The following is a 19,199-nucleotide window of genomic DNA, read 5'->3' on the forward strand; positions in this document are numbered from 1 at the left end:
TTTCCCTGCTCCTGTTGAACATTTCTCTTAGAATGATTTATCCAAAGAATTTTGTGAAAATGAACCATCTCTGCCAGAAGCTTACTATTTGCTGTAAAGAAAAATGTAGTGTAAGACAGGTCACAAGACATGTTTTAGAAGTGAAGTCTCAGAAAGGATTCGTTAAGAAGTTGCCTGTGGGTCCTCCCTGGTGGTGCAGCGGGTTAGGATGCAGCACTGCAAGCTGACTGCAGCCGCTCAGTGTGAGTTTCATCCCCAGAGGTGACCCACATGGCAGGCAGACCTCTCCTGACCCGCCCGCTGCTCCCCTCAGCAGTGTACTTTGTTCATCTGTCTGTTCTGCTCCCCACTCTGTCTCTGGTGAATCCTTTCACCACCCCTCACCTCTGGCCTGTACCCCCGTGCTGCATGCATAAATAATCTTTTAAAAAAAGAAGAATCTGCCTGTGTCCCCAGCACCCCTTCTCCAGACCATCATGACTCCACAACATCCAAAACCCTCAGTGACTCCAAGCCTCTTACGTGTTAAAATCTCACTCCTCCCCACTTCCTGCAGGCAGCTTTACAACCCAGCCGCCTCCACCTGTGAACCCAGCACGCCACCTTCCAACGTGCCCTGGCAGTGCTGGCTCTCTCAGTGCCCATCAGTTTCAGCCTTCCAGGCTTTGCAAGTGTTCTCCCTCATCACGAATGTTCTGCCAACCTTTTAGTCCTCCTAGAAAACTCCTCTTTGTGTTGGAAAATGTAATTCAGACCTTCCTTGGTGGCGCCGTGGGTTAAAGCGCAGCACTAAAAAGCTGAAGCCACTTCAGCATGAGTTCGATCCCCGGCCCCCGAGGTGACCCACATGGCGTGGCAGACCTCTCCTGGCCCACCACTGCTTCCCTCAGCAGTGTACTTCATCAGTCGACCTGTTCTGCTCACTGCTCTGTTTCTGGTGAAGCCTCTCACTGCCCGTGCACTTCTGACCTGTACCCCAGTTCTATATGCATAAATAAATAAATCTTAAAATAAATATATATTTCAGCCATCACTCCTTGCAGGAAGTTTTCTCAGGCCCAACCACAATACATCATTGCTCTCCTGTGCCTTTTCTATGCCCTTGTCTGTGCTGTGACTTGACAGAATGCCTCTGACGCTTATGACCTTCCTGTGGGCATGGGCTCTGTTGCCTCAGGTCTGGCCCTTGACCTAAGCTCATGCAGTTTTTGAATGTATGAGGAAGGAACAAATGGATAAAAGTAAGGACCCATGGCAGAAATTCCAAGGATGAGGCCTCAGCAAAGCTCTGCCCGTCCACCTAAACTGGGCCTCACTGCTGTAGAGGAGCTTGTTGAAGGCAGGATCAATCAGCATCGCCTCTGAGCTAGAACCACTCAAACAAACACAAAGAGCTGCATTGGTGGTTGTGTGCACTCCAGCCTCGACTTAACATTGCTTGCCGATGATTTTTTTCTTTTAGGGTCAGTAAAATGCCTGACACTGTAAAGAGATGAATGGATGGGACATCTGTTTTTCAAAAGGTATCAAAGGATTGGCTTTTAAAGACATTTCCATATCACAGACTTGTCTGAGTTACCAGTGTCCCTGACCACTAGACTGTCCATTGTAAGGCTTGATCTAATCAGAAAGTGGAACAGGGCCTGGGGTGGTAGTTAGAAACCTGCATTCCTATTAGGCATTAGTATTAGGTTTTCCTTGGTCAATGTCAGTTTCCTTATTTCCCAAGAAATAGTCCAGCTATGGGTGTATTTCCTCCCAGAACTAGAAGGTTCTTGCCTCTCCTTTGTCAGAGGTCCACACTGACCTCACCACAGTCCATATTGGCACATAATTCAACCTGCACTAGTGACGTCCTAGCTTCATCTCTAGTGCTGACATTATGCAGGGGAGACCAGTTACAGAAATAGGCCCTGGATCAAAACCACTTACCCTTGGGGATTAAAGTTTTCTGGTTTTCTGATCACCAGAGCTGTTAAGGGTGAAGGTTCTGAACTCAGGCTGACCTGGGTTCAAAAGCAGGCTCTGGATCTTTCCAGCCAAGTCACCTGGAACAAGCCAGTTTTCCTTTTAAACTTCAATTTCCTTACCCAAAAAGTGGGGCTAATCTTAATCCACATCACAGGATTAACAAAAGAGTTGGAGGATACAATGTATGTAAAACCTGCATTGTCTCTCTTTCTCTCTCTCTCTCTCTCTCTATATATATATATACAATAAATGCTCAAAAATGGAAAACTATGATTAAGAACTTTCAAAAATAGTTTTACAATAATCAGGACAAAAAAGGAAAATACTCTTTGAAGACACTGTGCTTTAAAGAGAATGGATTGTCTAATTTCCACAAGCCAATGATGCTGATTAACCAATGCTCCATGGAAGAATATGAAAAGAGTGCTGATTTTAACACACTGGCTGCGTAATTGCCAGGCCCCAGGATAGACAGTGACAGGACCTGGGATGCCCAAGCATTCCTCTGATAGCTGGTCCAAGAGGACTAGTCCCAAAGGGCTCCAGAGTGACTGTGTTGGAGCCCGAGGGCCAAGGGTCTAGGCGCTAAGGCATCCTAAGGGGTAGTGTGCCAGTTCCAGCCTACAAGCCAGTGTTTCTGGGTTTGAGGGAAGGTCAGGGGCCACCTGACTACTGAGCAGGAATGAGGCAAGTTGATCTGCATTGCTCTGTGTCATGCAAAGCTATAAAGACGTAGCTTTTCGTGTTCTGTTTTGATCCTCCTTGTACAATCTAAAGCCAACTGAGGCTCAAAATTTCCTTAAATTTCTGTCCTGAGCATGAGACAACTTTTTCTGAAGCTAAATTTGGTTTTAGTATTGAAGCGCCTGAGATGCTTGCTTCCAATGGGTCAACTTCCTGGTTTCTCGTGTAGCTGAAACAACCCCCATCCTATGGCTGCTGGCTTGCCCTATGTCTGAACACTGACCATTCTTCCATCCATCACTCAGGAGGTTCCATGAAGATTGCTCGGGGTTAGTGGTTGGGGAAGCACAAGCTAAGCCATCAGCCCTTGGGGACAAAGATTAACTTCTGTGGGAGGAGACGGGTCAATTTGTCCTGTTACTGTGAGCCGCAGGGCAGGGGCCCCATGGCAAAGAGAACAGAGATTCCTAAATGTGTGGCAGCTCCATCAGTAGGAGACTGGATTCCCATGAGGAAAAGGACTTTCCTGAGGGGAAGCCTGATTTCTCTGAGCCTGGGAGAGCTTGGCCCACTCTGGTCTTGCTCCGGGCTCAGTTCAGTGGGCAGCGGCCCTCAGAGGTGGCCCACAACTAGGCAGTGTGGTGTAGTGGAAGAGCACTGGACTCCAGGGACCAGGGGACCTAACTCCAGCACTAATTCTGCCACTAACCCGCTGTGTAACCTTGTAGAGTCACCTGATTTCTCTGGGATGATTGTAAAATGAGGGGTTGGGTGGGAAAGCTCTAAGTTCCCCCTCAGAGTGTGATCCAGGGTCCTATTCTACCCCTCCTTGGCCCTGTGCTTCCAGGGACAGAGATGGGAGAAGGGGAGGGGGAGGGGAGAGGGTGCAGGTGGGTGCCTGAGGGTGCCACGAATCAGGATTCCACTTTCTCCTTCTTTTTGCTCTTTTTCAGGAAGGATGGGGTTCGGAATTTCTTTTTCTTCTTTGAGGGAGACTTGGAAGGTGAGCCCTCTGGGGACATGGGGCCGCTGGTGACTGACTCAGTTTTGTCCTTGGTGGTATCGACATCTGGGTCGGCGTTGGTGCTCATCTGGCTCAAGGCCTTGCTGAGAATCTCCTCTGCGGTCTGCTCCTCCTCCCTCCCGTTGACCACCACCCCTTCGGGCTGTGTTGTGTCGGGCTCTGTGGTGGCGTTGCTTGTTTCTGTCTTCTTAGCACCTTCTAGAAAAAGATGGAGAGATATGACCCGTAAGGCTTCATTCAGGTGAGAGCTTCTGCATGGAGCCACTGTAGGCCACTTTAGAGAGTACGTCAAGAGCAAAGGACGGGCAGACTGCGGTGGAGGTGGCAGAGTGGGCGTGTGTCCAATTCCTGCACCCCCTTCTACTTGGCCTCGCCTGGGGCATGAGCCCCGGGCAGAGCAGGAGCTCCTGGCTCTTGATGCAAGTGTAAACAGGCAACGATGCCCAGACTAGGCAGGGGCCAGGGAAGGGCCTGATCCAGAGATTTTCTAGGGCAGAATGAGAGAACCGGCACAGTGAGGAGACAGGCTATAGGATAGGGACACAGGGACATGTGAGATCACTCAGAGGAGCCATCTAAAGCGGTTCAGCTTCACCAGTAAAGCTGTGGCAATTACATGCTTTCAAGCCTACTTCATTTCTTACACCAATGAGGAAATTTCAGAAGTGTGGAGAATATTTTCTCAGGAGGCAGAGAGGGAAGAATCTCTGGGGGGTGGGCCTCATGTTTGCCAGATGTATGGATTAACAAAGGGGGAATAAGCCCCCTAGCAGCCTCCAGGGCCCAGGCCTGGCTGCGCCCAAGGGAACCTGGTAGGACCATCACATGGTCAGGTCGGAGCTGCTGGGCCCTGCGACAACACCCCAGGGCCTTCTCCTCGCCCCACTCTCACCAAGCCCTGCTTCCACTTGAGCTTTGTGGTGTCTAGATGCAGAGGAAGGCAGAAAATAATGAAAACAGACTTTGACCTGTAAAAAGCAGGTCAAGTTCATCTCCTTTGGCTTACAGAAAACTAAGAAAACAGTGAAGGCGCCAGCAGGCCTCAACCCCTGAGTCCAGTTCACTGTTCTCGTGACTGGCCCTGAGGGAGCGAGTGAACAGGTGGGTGTGAGAGGTCGTGTCACGAGAGCCCGGGTGCTCCGCTCTGGGGGACTAGCGGTCAAGGAGGAGTGGATGAAGTCAGGGGATTCAGGAAAGGCCATATTCTTGAAGGGGTAAAGGCTGGGCGCTGTGGTTACAGGGAGGAAGGGACAGCGGGGTAGGCTGGGCACTGAGAGAAGGGGCTAATTTCAGGCTCTGGGCCAGTCCTTACAGGGAGGCTTCAGTAACTTCTGGAATTCAGGAGACTTCGGCAGCTGTCTCTCTCAGTGCCAAACTGTTTGGCTGCTGGTTCCCTTCCTCCTACTGTCCATCCCATGCCTGATCACCATCCAGCTTCCAGGTTCTCCAGCACCCAAGACCCTGCAGCCTCAGTCATCCCGACCATGTGTCCCTATGGCCAGTGCCTGGCAGTATCTTTTTTTTTTTGTTTAAAGATTTACTTATTTATTCATACAGAACTGGGATACAGGCCAGAAGCTCAGGGGCGGTGAGAGGATTCACCAGAGACAGAGTGGGGAGCAGAACAGGCAGATCAATGAAGCACACTGCTGAGAGGAGCAGCGGGCGGGTCAGGAGAGGTCTGCCACACCATGTGGTCACCTCCGGGGCAGGCGGGGATCGAACTCATGTGGAAGTGGCTTTAGTTTCTCAGTGCAGTGCTTTAACCCGCTGCGCCACCAGGGAGGGCCTGGCAGTATCTTAAGCGCAGCGACCAGCCTTCTCTTGCCCTCCCTCTTCTCAATTCACCTGCTATTTGGCTTCATCAGCCCGGGCCCCTCCCTGTCATTCCAGCCTGTCTTCCTCTGTCTGGACATCCCCAAACTTGGCTCCATATCTGGAATCAGCTTGAGAGTTTACCGCTCCCCTTGTCTTTCCTGATTTCACCCCTGCTTCCTGGTAGACTTCATCACTCATTCCTTTCCTCTCCTACTATGCAGACTTCCATCATAGTAACTGTCAAACAAACTTCTTTTTAAATCTACCTTCCCCCTCAAAACTGAAATATAGTAGGGCAAGACTATGTCCAGTCTCCCTGTAATTAGCTCACAGGAGGCAATCAGAAAAGTGCTTGTGGAATCCAAGAATGGCCAGGCGCCTGAGCAAACAGAAGCAAGTGTGGGCAGTGTCTCTCCCAAGGCCAGAACCCAGTTCATCTTTTTCCTGTTCTGTCCTAGCCCAAGACCTCTAGGCTGACTGGGACCCAGATACCTAAACCAACAGCAGCCCTGAGTGCCCACCACAGTCTCCAGAACCTAGTGCCCATCCTCGCTCTCATCCTCTGGACTCTCGCAACTCCATGATTCTATAGCTCCAATTCTGACCCCCACCGAAGGCCCCTCCTTTAGGTGACCTATTCAGACATGGTTCGTGAACCCGACCCTCTAGGATGATTGGAAATTGGACTCCAGTTCCAAAAACACAGCTGTGGATAAGAGGGGTTCCCATTTTTGTGTCCAGGTGCTATTCTCTGTCCTCGCAGGGGTGAGCATCCTAGTTCCTATGTACTCTTTGCCCTATGTCCCTCGTCCCTAGCAACCCTACTGCCAGCCTCAACAGCAGCCTCTGCCCCTCCCTGGTCCCTGTCTTGGTATAGGAGAGAAGCACTTAAGGTTCTTCTCAGCATCCAAAAATGAGGCCACAGGGCCATCCCTGGTGGTGCAAAGGGTTAAAGCGCAGCACTGTGAGGCTGTCCGCAGCCCCTGCAGCACCAGTTCAATCGCCAGCCAGGGAGGTGCCCCACATGGCGCAGCAGACCTCTTCTGACCCACCCCCTGCACCCCTCAGCATTGTACTTTAATAGATCTGTCTGTTCTGCTCCCTGCCTGATCCAGTGAGCAAGGCTGCCTTTCTTCTCCAGCTGCCGGAGCCCCATTAGCCAGCTAACATCTCAGAAGCAGCACATAATGCTGCTACAGCCAGCATGCTGGAGAAGGCCCTCTCTTCAGCCAGAGAGAGACCAGTGGATGGCCCAGAAACAGTGTTTGCTCACTTAGTTCTGAATCCAAGTTCAACCAGACTGCTTATAAACTATATACGAAATGCACAGGCTCTGGTAACTACCACATACCATTTCTCTTCCATGATAACAGGCTGGCACCACACCATTACTGAGCCAGGCCACAGGAGGGAATGCTACAGGTCTTAAAAGAAAAAAAACAGCTCCATGACCTTTGTTGAGTCATGTGGCAACACAGTCAATAAGGCCCCCACGGTGCAGGAGACCAGTAAAGAGAACTAACTACCTCACGGCCACTCATGAGTGGACACTGCTGGCAGGAGGGAGTAGGAAAGGCATTATAGGGACTGGTGTGACTCCCACTGTACAGTGTTTTAAGTGGCTTGTGTGAGATAACTTAGTAAGTGGCAGAGCTGATCTGATGTCAAACGCAGGGTCTTTTTTTTGTTAACTTAGCCATGCCCCTGAGGAGTCCCTGAGAGGTGGGATCAGCAGGGCAGTCGCAGGGAGCTAGTCAAAGAACTAGTGATGGCCACATGTGAAGAACGAGGATGTGAAAGACGAGACAGGGAGACAGGTGAGGAATGACATAGAGGTGACACGCACAAGAGGATTTGAGGACATTGCGACACGTGGTGAGAATGCACCCCTGACGTGGTGAGTGAGCTGATGTGAAAGTGAGGATGCTGTGGGAAGGTCAGCTCTAGCTGCTCTCTGGGTAAGCCACTGGGCATCCTGGCCGCTGTGAAGCCCCCCTCACACTGGCTACTCCAAGCAGCCACAATTCATGCCTCGTCACGAGAGTCTGCTCCAAGGAGGCCCATGCTCCCCAGCTCTTTCTGTTACAGTCTTCAGAGAAGACCTTTACTTTTCTACAACTCACCCATGGCATGCCCTCTGACCCAGGGGCACAAATTTGGAGCAGAGAGAAGCAGAATACTGCTGCAGTGGAAACAATGTCAGATGGTGGATTACCCATCATACATCTAAGGGGTTCCCAGGAGCTGAAATGGAATTGCCACCACTTGCCCTACTCCTCCACGAGCCCAGATTTTCCTTCTGCATCAGGGATACATGCATCTCTATAAGGAGTTGGTCCCCAAGGCATGCAGGCTGAGGCCCAGAGTCGGAGCGGTCAGGGCTCCGTGGAGGCGCCCGCACATCCGGAATAGCGGGGCGGGTGTGTCCCGAGGGCTGTGAGCACTCCACTGTGGGGAGTGTCAGGACTGCCCTGCCACTCGCTGTGGGCTGTTGCTTTGGGTACTGTGCCCATGTGAGTAGGGTGTGTGTTTGCACATGAGTGTGTCCTATGTGTGCATATCCTAGAGATAAGCCTGGTCCATGCACAGCACATCGGGAATCTGTCGTAAATCATTTAGCCAGGAAACCTCCCGAAGGCAGTGTTGTGAGTAGCAAAAAAAAAAAAAGGCAAGAAATCAATTTCTTTTGAAAAAGTCCTCCCTCCCCCATTTCAAATGTTGGAGTTAGTAAACAGCCTCTCTATACTTACTACAGAGACAAGTATTCAGATTCGGAGGAAACTCCTTTGATGAAGGCACAAATGGGAAGAGAAAGGAAGACATTGTGGAGACAGGTTGACAACACCACGATGAGACACAATGAGCACAGTCGGGGGACATCCACTTGGGGGCTCTGGCCGCAAGCAGATGCGTTTCCTCTGGCAATATAGGACCTGCACTCGAGGCAGCAATTTGATGGGGGGTTAACTCAGGGAGACTGGGGTGGGGGGGTTGGGGGTACGCATCTACCAGCATCCACACATGTGACCACTCTCTATCCAGGCAGGAGGACATGCCTCAGGCCAGCAGGCTGCACACCCCTCACCCACATCACTGTGGGCCCGGGGGAGAGGGCGTGGGCCCAGGGGGAGCGTTCATGCCTGAGAGATCCCAAAGCTCATTGAGGACGCTAACGGGGTCTAGGTGGCATGGACGGAGGTTGCATTATTACCTACCAGATGTCCAATAGTAATCACGATCATAGCTAGATCTTACATTTAAATCATCCCTTCATTCTTTCAAAGTCTGATCTTATCCACAACTTCCCTTATTTATATAAGAACCCTAAAAGGGGGAAGAGTCGTAGCCCGTATGACAGACAAGAAGACTGAGGCACAGAAATGATCTGATTTTCTAAAATCAGCAGTTAAGTTGGGAAGAGTTCTCACCCAATGGCACATTAGATTCACCTGAAGAGACCTTACGCTCCAGGCTGCCCTCCTCCCTGAACACAAGCCCAGAACATTAACTCAGGGCCCCCGGGGGGGATGCAGGCAGGCATCAGGATTCTTAAAGCTCCCCAAATGTTTCAATGTGTAGTCAAGGTAGAGAATCAACCCCACCCCAGAGCTTGCTGGAAATGGAGAATCTCAGGTCTCACCCTAGACCTGCTACACCAGAATCTGCATTTTAACAAGATTCCCATGTGTGTTACCTCTGAGAACTGGGCCGGAGCCCATCAGCCACCCTAGTTCAAGTTAGAGTTGAGAAGGTGTGAGTCAGTCACAACTAATTCATCATTGATTACACGAAGCTTAGACTGAACTAGTGTATTGGCAGAGCTTGTGAATGAAAGCTTACATTTGCCAACCTCTATTTCAGTTTTCCTGGAAACTTGGGGTAGAGGGCAATACCTATTGAAAGGCAGGGGCCTTCCATCAAATGCATACCCCTTTCTCCAACCTGAGGATGCTCCTGTTTCCCCATTTCCCCGAACCTGCTCCTCTCCACTCACCCTCTAAAGACTTGGACGGGGAAACCACTGGGCTCTTGGTGTCTGACTTCACTGGACTCTGTGCTGGAGAAGCAGACTTTACAGGTGAGCCAGGCTCCTGTGCAGTTTCCTTCTCTCCTGAAAATACAGAAAACCACCTCAAGCAGAAGAAACGTGGGGGGGAGTGAGGGGCTAGGGAATATGTGGAGAAAGAATTGTGTTTCTACTTGGTCGTCATTTCGCCTGATTGAAGTTAGCTGCTTCCAGTAACCTTTCTTTCCATTTCTGCTCCATTCTGGGGGAGGTAAATGGGAGAAGTGTGGGTCCTGTTCTGTTTGCTCCATCTAAGTACACCTCCTGATGGAGTATGCCACCCTGTCAAGGTTGGTGAGGCTACAGAATTCCTACCTATGATTTGTTTGCATGTAGCACATTTTATTGTTTAACTTCTCCAAAGCACATGTTTAGTCCACACCATCTTCTGGGGATAAAAAACACCATATTTTCCTATCTACTTTTTCATTCTACACATAAGAACTCCAAGAAAACCAGTAATAGTTTTTCCAGTGCCTGCTTTGTGCCAACTCTGGTTGACTCCGGGAGGGGAGGGGGGGTCTGAGAAGAAGATCCTGCCCTGAGGGAATGAAAGCCTGGCTGAATTGTGTCTTTGACCACAAGTGCTCTTGTAGTGAAGAGAAGGGTCAGCTCAGTGTGGGGACTTCCAAGCTAGAAGGGGCTTGAGATGGAGTCTAAAGAGCTGTAACTGTGTCTCAGGCTAGGTGAGCAGGGAAACCATGCCAGGAAGGGACAACAGAGGCCCAGGGCAGACAAACTGCCATGTGTTTGGATATTTGGAAGCCAGTGTGGAGACATGGGCTTGACCAAAGAATCTGAAATAAAGGAGGAAGGTAAAGAACAGGATGGAGATTTTGGAGAGTTTCAATGGTTCAGGCTGCAAGGTTTAAACCAGGTGTGATTATTAATAATAATGACCACTATTATAATAATCGTAGCTGACATTTATCTGGTATGACTGGTCCCAGCCATATTTACAGACTCTATTGTAAGTCCTCTGCCAGGATTAACTGTTTTATCACCAGGGGCGGGGGGTAGATGAGGTCGTGAAGACACCATGTGACTGCTAGGGGCTGAATGATAACGGGCATTATTGAGATCAGTGGCGTTTTGCTAATATGAATATGGTTGGTGCTGGGCAGGAAGGTCAAACTGAGGATGCAACAGAGACAAGAGAGAGAGAGAGAAGCATGTGATTAAAAATGAAAGCAAGGTGAGGTTAGACTGAGCCCCAGGACCCTGCTGGGATTCCAGGAGTTGCTGGTTGCTCCGAGGCCCTGGTGTTATTTACCTTCGAGTTCCAGCTTCTTCCTCTCCACCTCTTTCTTGTACTCCTCCAGTTCCTGGTCAGTGAGTTGGCTGAAGGGGTTGGGCACCGTCTCCTCTGAGTCGTCTTTGGTATCCGCATCGCCCTTGGACATCAGCTGGCTCTCTGTAGACTGAAAGTTAACCACAGAGTGTGTGTTGCTCTCGAAGCCCGGGGCTCAGCCCAGGCCTGAACTTCCTTTCAGACTCGTGTGGCTGCCAGTGGTCACACTAGGGACAGCATGGCATGCAGCTCCTTGGAAACAGCTCAGAGCCTCGCGGCAGGACTTTTCACTCCACCCCAAGGCTACCTCACCCCCAGACCAGGATTCTTTGCAACTGCCTGGATGAATGCAGGGGTCCACCCTCTGCTCTGGAAATGAAATCGAAAGATGCTCCCAAGCAGAAGGAAGACACACCTTTATTGCAACCCCTCCTGTGGATGCATCCAAGCCATCACTATGAAAATACAGTCAGAGACCCAAAGTCAATCAGCCAAACCCCAGCAAGCAAAGCGTGGGCTCCAGCCAGCTTCATGCTCGCATTCCCCGCCAAGCCCCTCCCATCCCCAACAGCAGCACAAGCCACGGCACAGGGCGGAAAGTCGTATGCAAAACACACAGAGGCTTCAGCTTCTCAGTCCAGACTCTTAGTTCTGTTTTGCATATAGTTCATAAATGGCAAGGGGGACAGGTCCTGAATCTCAGATCTTCAACCAGCCTGTACTGCAGTCCCTAATGGGGGTCACTGGCAAAATCGCAGTTTGATCACATCTGTGGAGGCTGCTGCTCTGAGGAGTCAGCAGCTGGACCTTGGGTTGTAAGCTCTGGGATTCTTCTGACTCTGCTAGCCCAAGACAGGGACTAAAATTCAGACCCATAGCCCACCATGGTCTCGGAGAATGCAGTACCCTGAAGATGAGGAGGAGCCAGAGGGAAGATGGGGAAGGCCTGGAGGGGCTGGGCTGCAGTCCCTGGCCTGACAGCACCTCTGTGATGGCCCATGGACTCTGCAGAAGAGTACTCACTGGACCTCTCTGAAGGAATCATGAAATTTAAGAGAGTCCAAGACCAGGATCCCAGGTAGGGGACCTCCAGGGGAGCCAGGCTGTAAGTGGCGGAGTTAAAAATGATTTTGCTCTTTGTACTGAACTCTTACCTCCCCCAGGGTAACTCCCCTGGGTATTTCTGCCCTTCACCCTGAGAAACTCAACTCTGATGGTGCTCATTTCAGGTGAGGGGGGTCGAGGGGGTGCAGACATGACCTGCACACTTCTGGCAACAGACACCCATTTGTGCTGCAGCCAAGTCGAGTCATGGCAGCATCTCCATTTGCTCTGCAGAGGCCCAGTTCTTGTGTTCCCCCTTCTTACTGGCCAGGAGAAGGCTGTGCTGTTTTGCGATGAGTGGCACTGATTCCCAACATAAGCCAGAACGCTAATCTTCACCTATCTGCTAAGCACTAGACAAACACTATTCTATCTCAAGCATTGAAACAATGGCTATACTTTCTAACTCTAAGGTAATTAACTGCCCTTCCCATCGTACAGGAGCTTGAGTCCCCAAGTACAGGCCTCCCCTAGGTGTGCATATAAGCATCTTCCTAGAGCTAAGGCTTAAAAATGGCACCTCACATGCAGAGGCCAGAAACACTCAGGGTAGGCAGGCCTGGAATAGCTGGGGCCTGCCAGCCATGTTCCTGGGACCCCCACTTTGCAGGATACTAAGAGAGAGCAGAGTAGCACTCATGGGGAAGGGTGGGCGTCAGCATCACCCCGTGGGCAGGCTGGGTGTAGAAGCGGGCCCAGTACCCACAGGGGGCATGAGACACTGTCTCTATTCCTCAAAGCATCCGCTTGGCAGCAAGAGCACCAGTGCCCAAGGTCACAGGGGACAGTGGGCATGAGGACTCAGGGGTCCTGCTGCCCAGCCCTGGGCACTGAAGACCCAGAAGGCAAACACGGTTCCCCTCCAGACAGGGGCAGCTTCTGCTGTACCGGGCTTCGGCTCTTCTCAGCGATGACACTCGCCAGGAGCTGGGACTGAGGCCCCGCTGACTTCACGTCTTGTCGGTTTTGCTCTCGAATCTGCATGGAAAGGGGAGGGCTGTGAGCGAGAGGGTCTGCATGAGGGTGTGGAATTGGGAGTGGACACTCCCAGCACATACTGGTGTTCCGTGTGCTCTGTGACTTGGGTCCTCAAAGGTCCTCTAGCTGCAATAGCAGCGTTCTCCTCTGTTTCCAATGTCCCAGTCACTCACAAAGAATCTCTGTATCTGATCAAAGGGAATTGGTTTATGAAAAATACCAGGTTCTTGTTTGCTCTGAAGTCCCCATTAAGAGGCGAGCAGAGAAATGAGGCAGAGTGGATCCCTAAGGGGGATCTTAGATGTCAATATCCCTAAGAAATCCCTGAAAAGCTTATTTAAAATGGAGCCACCCCCTCACCTACTGAATCTGAGCTTCTTGGGAGAAAGGGAGTAAGCTGGGAACGTGCATTTTAAACAAGCCCAAAGAGCGTCTCTGGACCACACATGGAACCACTGTTCTGTGAGCGACCACCGGAGGTCGTGTCTTACAAATGAGTCTTTTTTAAAAAAAATAACTAAATAAATAATAACATAATAGTTTATGTTTACATCATTTTGTGCCTTTTCCCATCTCAGTTGTAATCCCCGTGGGCTTCCCATCACCAAATCACCCGTGTGCCATCACCATAGTCCAGCGCACTTAGCCTCCCCCCACTGTTTTGTTTTTTTTTTTTAAGATTTATTTATTTGTGCATACAGAACTGGGGTACAAGCCAGAGGTTAAGGGGCAGTGAAAGGCTTCACCAGAGACAGAGTGGGGAGAAGAACAGGTCGACTGATGAAGTACACTGCTGAGGGGAGCAGCAGGCGGGTCAGGAGAGGTCTGCCACGCCATGTGGTCACCTCTGGGGCAGGCAGGGATCGAACTTGTACTGCAGCTGCTGCGGCTAGCTTGCAGTGCTGCATCCTAACCCACTGCACCACCAGGGAGGTTCCCCCCACACCTGGGAGGGCCACCCCCCACTGTTTTTGATCCCATTCCCCACTCTACCCCTGTAAAATATCTCTGGTATATAGTTGTTCATTGTTCTATTATTTTCTCACCTGGTCCTTTATATTCCTGCTATGAGTGAAACCACCCAGTAATTTTCCTTTTCTTTCTGGCTTATCTCACTAAGCATGATCTTTTCCAGCTCCATCCATGTTGCTACAAGGCATGGTTTTTTTTTTTTTTGGTTGCTGAGTAATATTCCATTGTGTATATGTACCACATCTTTTTAATCCAGTCATCCACTTTTGGGCATTTGGGCTGCTTCCATGTCTTTCCAATTGTAAATAAAGCAGCAATAAACATGGGGGTGCAGATGTCTTTTTGAACCAGTGTTTTGTGTCTTTTGGGTAGATACCTAGGAGTGGGATTGCTGGGTCATATGGAAGCTCCACAAAGCAGTCTTTTTAAATATTAGAAATAGCAGTAGAGAATTATAAAGCTTGGGAAATAAAGTATAAAGGATTTTGAAAACTTGATACTGTGCCCAGAGGAAAACAGCATAAGATTTGTGAACATTCAGTATGTGGGCAAGTCTCTGACACACGGAGCGTGAGAGGCACAGGTCAGCACGGAGGGTGTGGGGGGCCAGGCACGCACACTGGGCCTGCGCCTGCACTGTGGCCAGAGAGTACAAGCTTCCTTCCCGTAGAAGGCATCTGGCACGTTCGTAAATCAGAGGCATCCTAGAAACTCAGCTCATATTTACTGGACTTGAGACCCTCCCAGCCCCCACCTCCACCCCTAGGCTTTGAAGGAGAAAGGATGGCGGGCGAAGGGAGCGAGCACTGCCTCACCTTGTTCCTCATGTCCAGCACTTCTTGAGGGTCAGTGTAGAGAGGCACAAATTGGTTTGGGTTTTCGATCCGGATCGGCATGCCGCTGCTGGATTTCTCCACCTCGTCGGCCTTCATCCACTGAACACACAAGGCAGGGAGTGAGGCAAAGGAGTAGGCCACGTGTTTTCCCCAGTGGATCACCCTAGGGACCGGCTACCTGCCTACATGGAAGGTCAGCCTGCTGAATGTACACGTTCTCTCTCTCCTCCTGGGCCCCTCCTCTGTGTCTCCCGGAACCGAGAAGGGCAACAAATGTCCCAGGTGCCAAAGTTAGCCCCAACCCAAAGAACACAGCACAGTCAGATAAGAACCAAGAACCTTGGCAAGCAGCTTCGACAGCCAGGCGGCCATCTAATCCAGTATTGGATGACTCATTAATATTAATTCCCAGGGCTTTTTTTGTTTGTTTGTTTTCTTTTTTATGAAGAGCTGGTGTGTGTGTGTGTGTGTGTGTGTGTGTGTGTGTGTGTAAGATGGACATCTTCTCAGAAATGAAGAGCCCACCCACCTTCGAGTTGCCCTCAGATCTTCAGTGCAAATATTAGACACCTATTTCCTGAACTTCTCAACAGCCAGCCAAAGAAGCAAGAAAAAAAAAACAAAACCAATAACCAATTGCTACTAGTTTTCATGTTGCTGGGAGAGACCTGGTTCAGTCACCTTCTGGAGAAACCAGCTCTTCAGACCCTAAAACTCAGCGCATCAGAGCAAGAAACTGATGCGCAGCTGATCCCAGACGCCCAAGAGCAACTCCTGAGGGGAAATGACCAGCTGGGGCCCAGCGGAGATTTGTGCTAACCTTTTAAAGCTGCCTCCTCATATGTGTAGCCGGGTACCCTCCCTCCACCCTGGGCACCCCTCCCCCCCTCCAGGAGTCTCCCTTTCCCTCTCCCCACTGCCGGCTGCCCGCCTTACTGTGGTCTTGGGCCGGGGGCTGCCCATGCTCCGCTGGACCTCGTCAGTCACGTTGACCCGCAGGTAGGTGTTGGGAGTGTTCAGCCAGCGGGTCTTCTCCTTCTGCTGTTTCTGGGCGTGCTGCCGCAGCGTGGGCACAGGCGCGCCGTCCTCCTCAAACACGAAGGCTGTGACGGTGGCGGGAATCTCCACCTCACTTTTGTGTTTCGTTTTCTCTTGAACAAAGGGGTAGCGATATGTGTAACCTGTTCTGTAGCCCTAAAACAGACAAAAATAGAAGCACTTATCGTGGGGGAATGGTCTGCACACTCACCCAGCCATACACACGCTCTGCTCCCTTCCATGTCAAGGGCTCGGTTTAGATGAAGGGTCAAAGACAAGCCTTGCAGCAAATCTCGTCATTTTTATGAGGTATTCATGAGGGGAGGGGGGAAGGTTTTCTTGTGGCATTTTTCCTCAACTCAAAGTAGCTGATCTGAATGTGTTATAATTGTTATAGTCTGTTTTTCTCTCAGTCTTTTCTGAAACAGTTTAAATAGCACAAGAATTGCCTGTTTCTTAAAAACTTTGTTTCTTGAGCGATTTGGAAGAATTCTGTGTGAGTCACTGGTCTTGTTACTCTACACATGGACTACCCAGCACCCACACACACCCCATGGGTCTTTTATTTTCAAGGTGTAAGTGTACTTTTCCTCACGATCAGGTGACCCTTGTGCTCAGCTGGTAATGAGGCGGAATGGCTTGGAAGAACCAGCAGCAAGGACATATGCAATGACCTAGACATCAGAAAGGGGTGAGGATGGGAAAATGAATCGAAAATTACAAATGTTGCAGATAGTGATTTTGTCTTCACTTCTCTGAGCAATCTAAGATGCTAGAGCCTCTGCCTGCATTTAGCTCCTCATTATATATGCTTTCTCGTGTTCTTGAATTGTCTCCTGTCACCAGCTACACTGTCAGCCATTAGAAGAAGGAAGAAAGTCTTTAAACATATTGTCGCCTCTAAAGGCCACTCCTAGAGATATGCCAATTATCTCTGCATGTGATAAATTCATCCAGTGATTACGTGGGATATTGTCACAATGTTCAACATGTGCTGCTACGGGTCTTCTACAGTCAAGTCATGAGATAAGAAAGACAGCGCTAACTACATAACAGGAGTGACTTAAGCAGAAAGACCCTGTAGTTCTGATTTTTGATGGGTTACTATTTCTCATGCCAACTACTGTCTCCCTACCCCTTTTCCAATGAACATTTTATTGGTGCCATGACATCTGAGCCTTTACAAGGGGATAGAAAGGGTCCAACAGACACTGGTGGAGGATTATGGGTACATGGGAGTGGAGTGGTGACAGACATCTGAGAAGGTGTGACCCTACACGTCTGAGTCATATATGATATTGTAAACCCATGTTATCACAATAAAAAATATATATAATTTTTAAAAGTCGCAGGGAAAAAAGTCATTGTTTAAGAAAACTTTCTATTAGAATGAACACACATCTAAATCACATTGCCAGTTAATGAGACTTTAACAACTGAACCTCCATGCTGATAGTTCTCATGCCACCTCATGCCTGGTACTGACTGCCCTCGGGGCTGAGCCTCGATGGCCTGGCCTGGAAGGGCAATGGTGGGAGACTCACCAGGTTGTCCAGCATCCTCATGAGGGCCTCAAACTCATGCTCTCCCAGTCGGCTCTTCTGCATGGGTCCAAAGGTGCTCCCTGCCCACTGCACGGAGCCCACCTCATGAGGTCGGTGCTTCTCTTGCTCCAGGAGGATGAGGTTCTCCACACCCCCTGCACTGGACAGAGCGGATACCTGCAGCAAGGAGCAGAAAGGCCTCAGTCCATGTATGTGTGGATAGGTGGGCTGTGGGGGGACATGCCGGATAAACCCTCACACATACTCAACTTCTGTGTAATGGGACAGTGGGTCAGGGAGGGTTAGAAATGTCTGGAAAACAACTGTGTTTGGTTTTTAATTCCATGTTGGCATGTACCCATCCCCTGGAAAAGAGGTATTAGTAGTTTCTTAATGTTAGTTCTTAGAAACTATAGGGAAGATGGAAATAGCAAATTATTAAGAACAAAAAGGTAGAGAGGACTGAAACACTACCTAGGGTACAGATCAACTTTAAATGTGACTATTTCTGGGGAGAGGGGGGAGGGTAAGGATGGGGGTCTCTATTCTGTCTGTAATATTTTACTTCTTCGAAAGGAAAAGATATGAAGCAACAGGCTGTTAAGGTTTCTATCTGAGTGGTTGCCAGTGTGTGTGCATTATTCTCTGTATTTTTCTCTGTTTTTTAAATATCCTTGGAAAAAAAGTCAACTGAAAGAAAGCTGGCTTCTAGGCCAATAATGAGTGGACTGAACCGGTCTAAAGGAAGTGTTCCCCCTCCAACGATGGGATTACTCAATCACGGAAAGCCAGCCAGAGGAGACAGGGGAAAGGCTGCTAGCGCATGGCCGGGGTTGACAGCCTCTGCCAGCGGCCTTGCCTTGCCGGGCCCCACGGGGAGGCAGTGTTATCTGTGGTCGCAGCAGTGAGCTTTGTGTATAGGGTGAGAGTTGTGCACATACAACAGGTGATTTTAGAATGATCTTAAAAGACATTCATTGACTTAACCAATCCCCTATTGTTTTTTTATTTTTTTAAAGATTTATTTACTTATTCATACAGACCTGGAGTACAAGCCAGAGGAGCAGGGGTGGTGAAAGGCATCACCAGAGACAGAGTGGGGAGCAGAACAGGCAGATCAATGAAGTGCACTGCTGAGGGGAGCAGTGGGTGAGACAGGAGAGGTCTGCCAGGCATGTGGGTCACCTCCCAGTATGGGGATCAAACTCGCAATGAAGTGGCTGCAGCTAGCTTGCAGTGCTGTGTCCTAACCTGTTGTGCCACCAGGGAGGGCCCTCAATCTCCTAATCTCATGTCCACTTAACAGTACATTCAGTTGACTCCCAATATCTGCCATTCAGATATACTTGGTTACGATTTGGCTGCCTGGTATGTTCAATGACGGAAAGAGATGGAGGTTTCCATATACAGTAAGCCATGAGCCCAGTGTCCTGGCTAGTATTTAATCTCCCACATAAGCCTGCTGGTTTTCAGAAACTGTTCTGACTATATAAACTTTCAGTATTACTGTTTTTGTGATAGCTATTTTTTAAAACAAACAAACAAAAGGACCCAAATCAATTTGCTGAAAAGCACAGATCTCATGAAGACCTGGGACAGACCCCAGAATGTGCTAAATTTACCAGAATGCCAAAGGGCCCTAATGAGACTTCTGGAGGTTAGTCAGGCTACCTTCCCAAGGTGACCCCCTTCACACTGGAAGGGAAAGGGAGCAGCATATTCATTTTCCGCTCCCGCTTCATCTAAGATGTCTCAACTGGAAGGCTCCATTTTTATCTTAAAATGTTGACTCCGTGCCTGGGCAAAGACCTTGAAGTTCATTTATTCCATCTTTCCATCAAAAGTAAGAGTCATTATCCAATGCTCTAAAAGT

General features: G+C 49.6%; 1 protein-coding gene across 2 annotated transcripts in view; it reads right to left on the minus strand.

Moving 5' to 3' along the window:
* Positions 1–951: 951 nt before the first annotated feature.
* Positions 952–19,199, minus strand: part of ADD2 (adducin 2 (beta)) — a 93,239-nt gene continuing 74,991 nt past the window's right edge. The window contains exons 10-16 of one of the 2 annotated variants that reach the window (XM_012731539.1): positions 17,327–17,503; positions 15,681–15,938; positions 14,724–14,843; positions 12,847–12,936; positions 10,837–10,984; positions 9,492–9,605; positions 952–3,877 (exon numbers count right to left, since the gene is read on the minus strand). In XM_012731539.1, the coding sequence (XP_012586993.1) occupies positions 3,570–3,877; positions 9,492–9,605; positions 10,837–10,984; positions 12,847–12,936; positions 14,724–14,843; positions 15,681–15,938; positions 17,327–17,503 (1,215 nt within the window). In that variant the 3' untranslated portion in view covers positions 952–3,569. Of the gene's footprint in view, positions 3,878–9,491; positions 9,609–10,836; positions 10,985–12,846; positions 12,937–14,723; positions 14,844–15,680; positions 15,939–17,326; positions 17,504–19,199 lie in introns of both variants that reach the window. The other variant, XM_004691497.2, reaches the window with a different exon arrangement.

The sequence above is a fragment of the Condylura cristata genome, unplaced genomic scaffold (genome assembly GCF_000260355.1).
Source record: "Condylura cristata isolate star-nosed mole 26May11 unplaced genomic scaffold, ConCri1.0 scaffold00031, whole genome shotgun sequence".
Classification (NCBI taxonomy): Eukaryota; Metazoa; Chordata; class Mammalia; order Eulipotyphla; family Talpidae; genus Condylura; species Condylura cristata.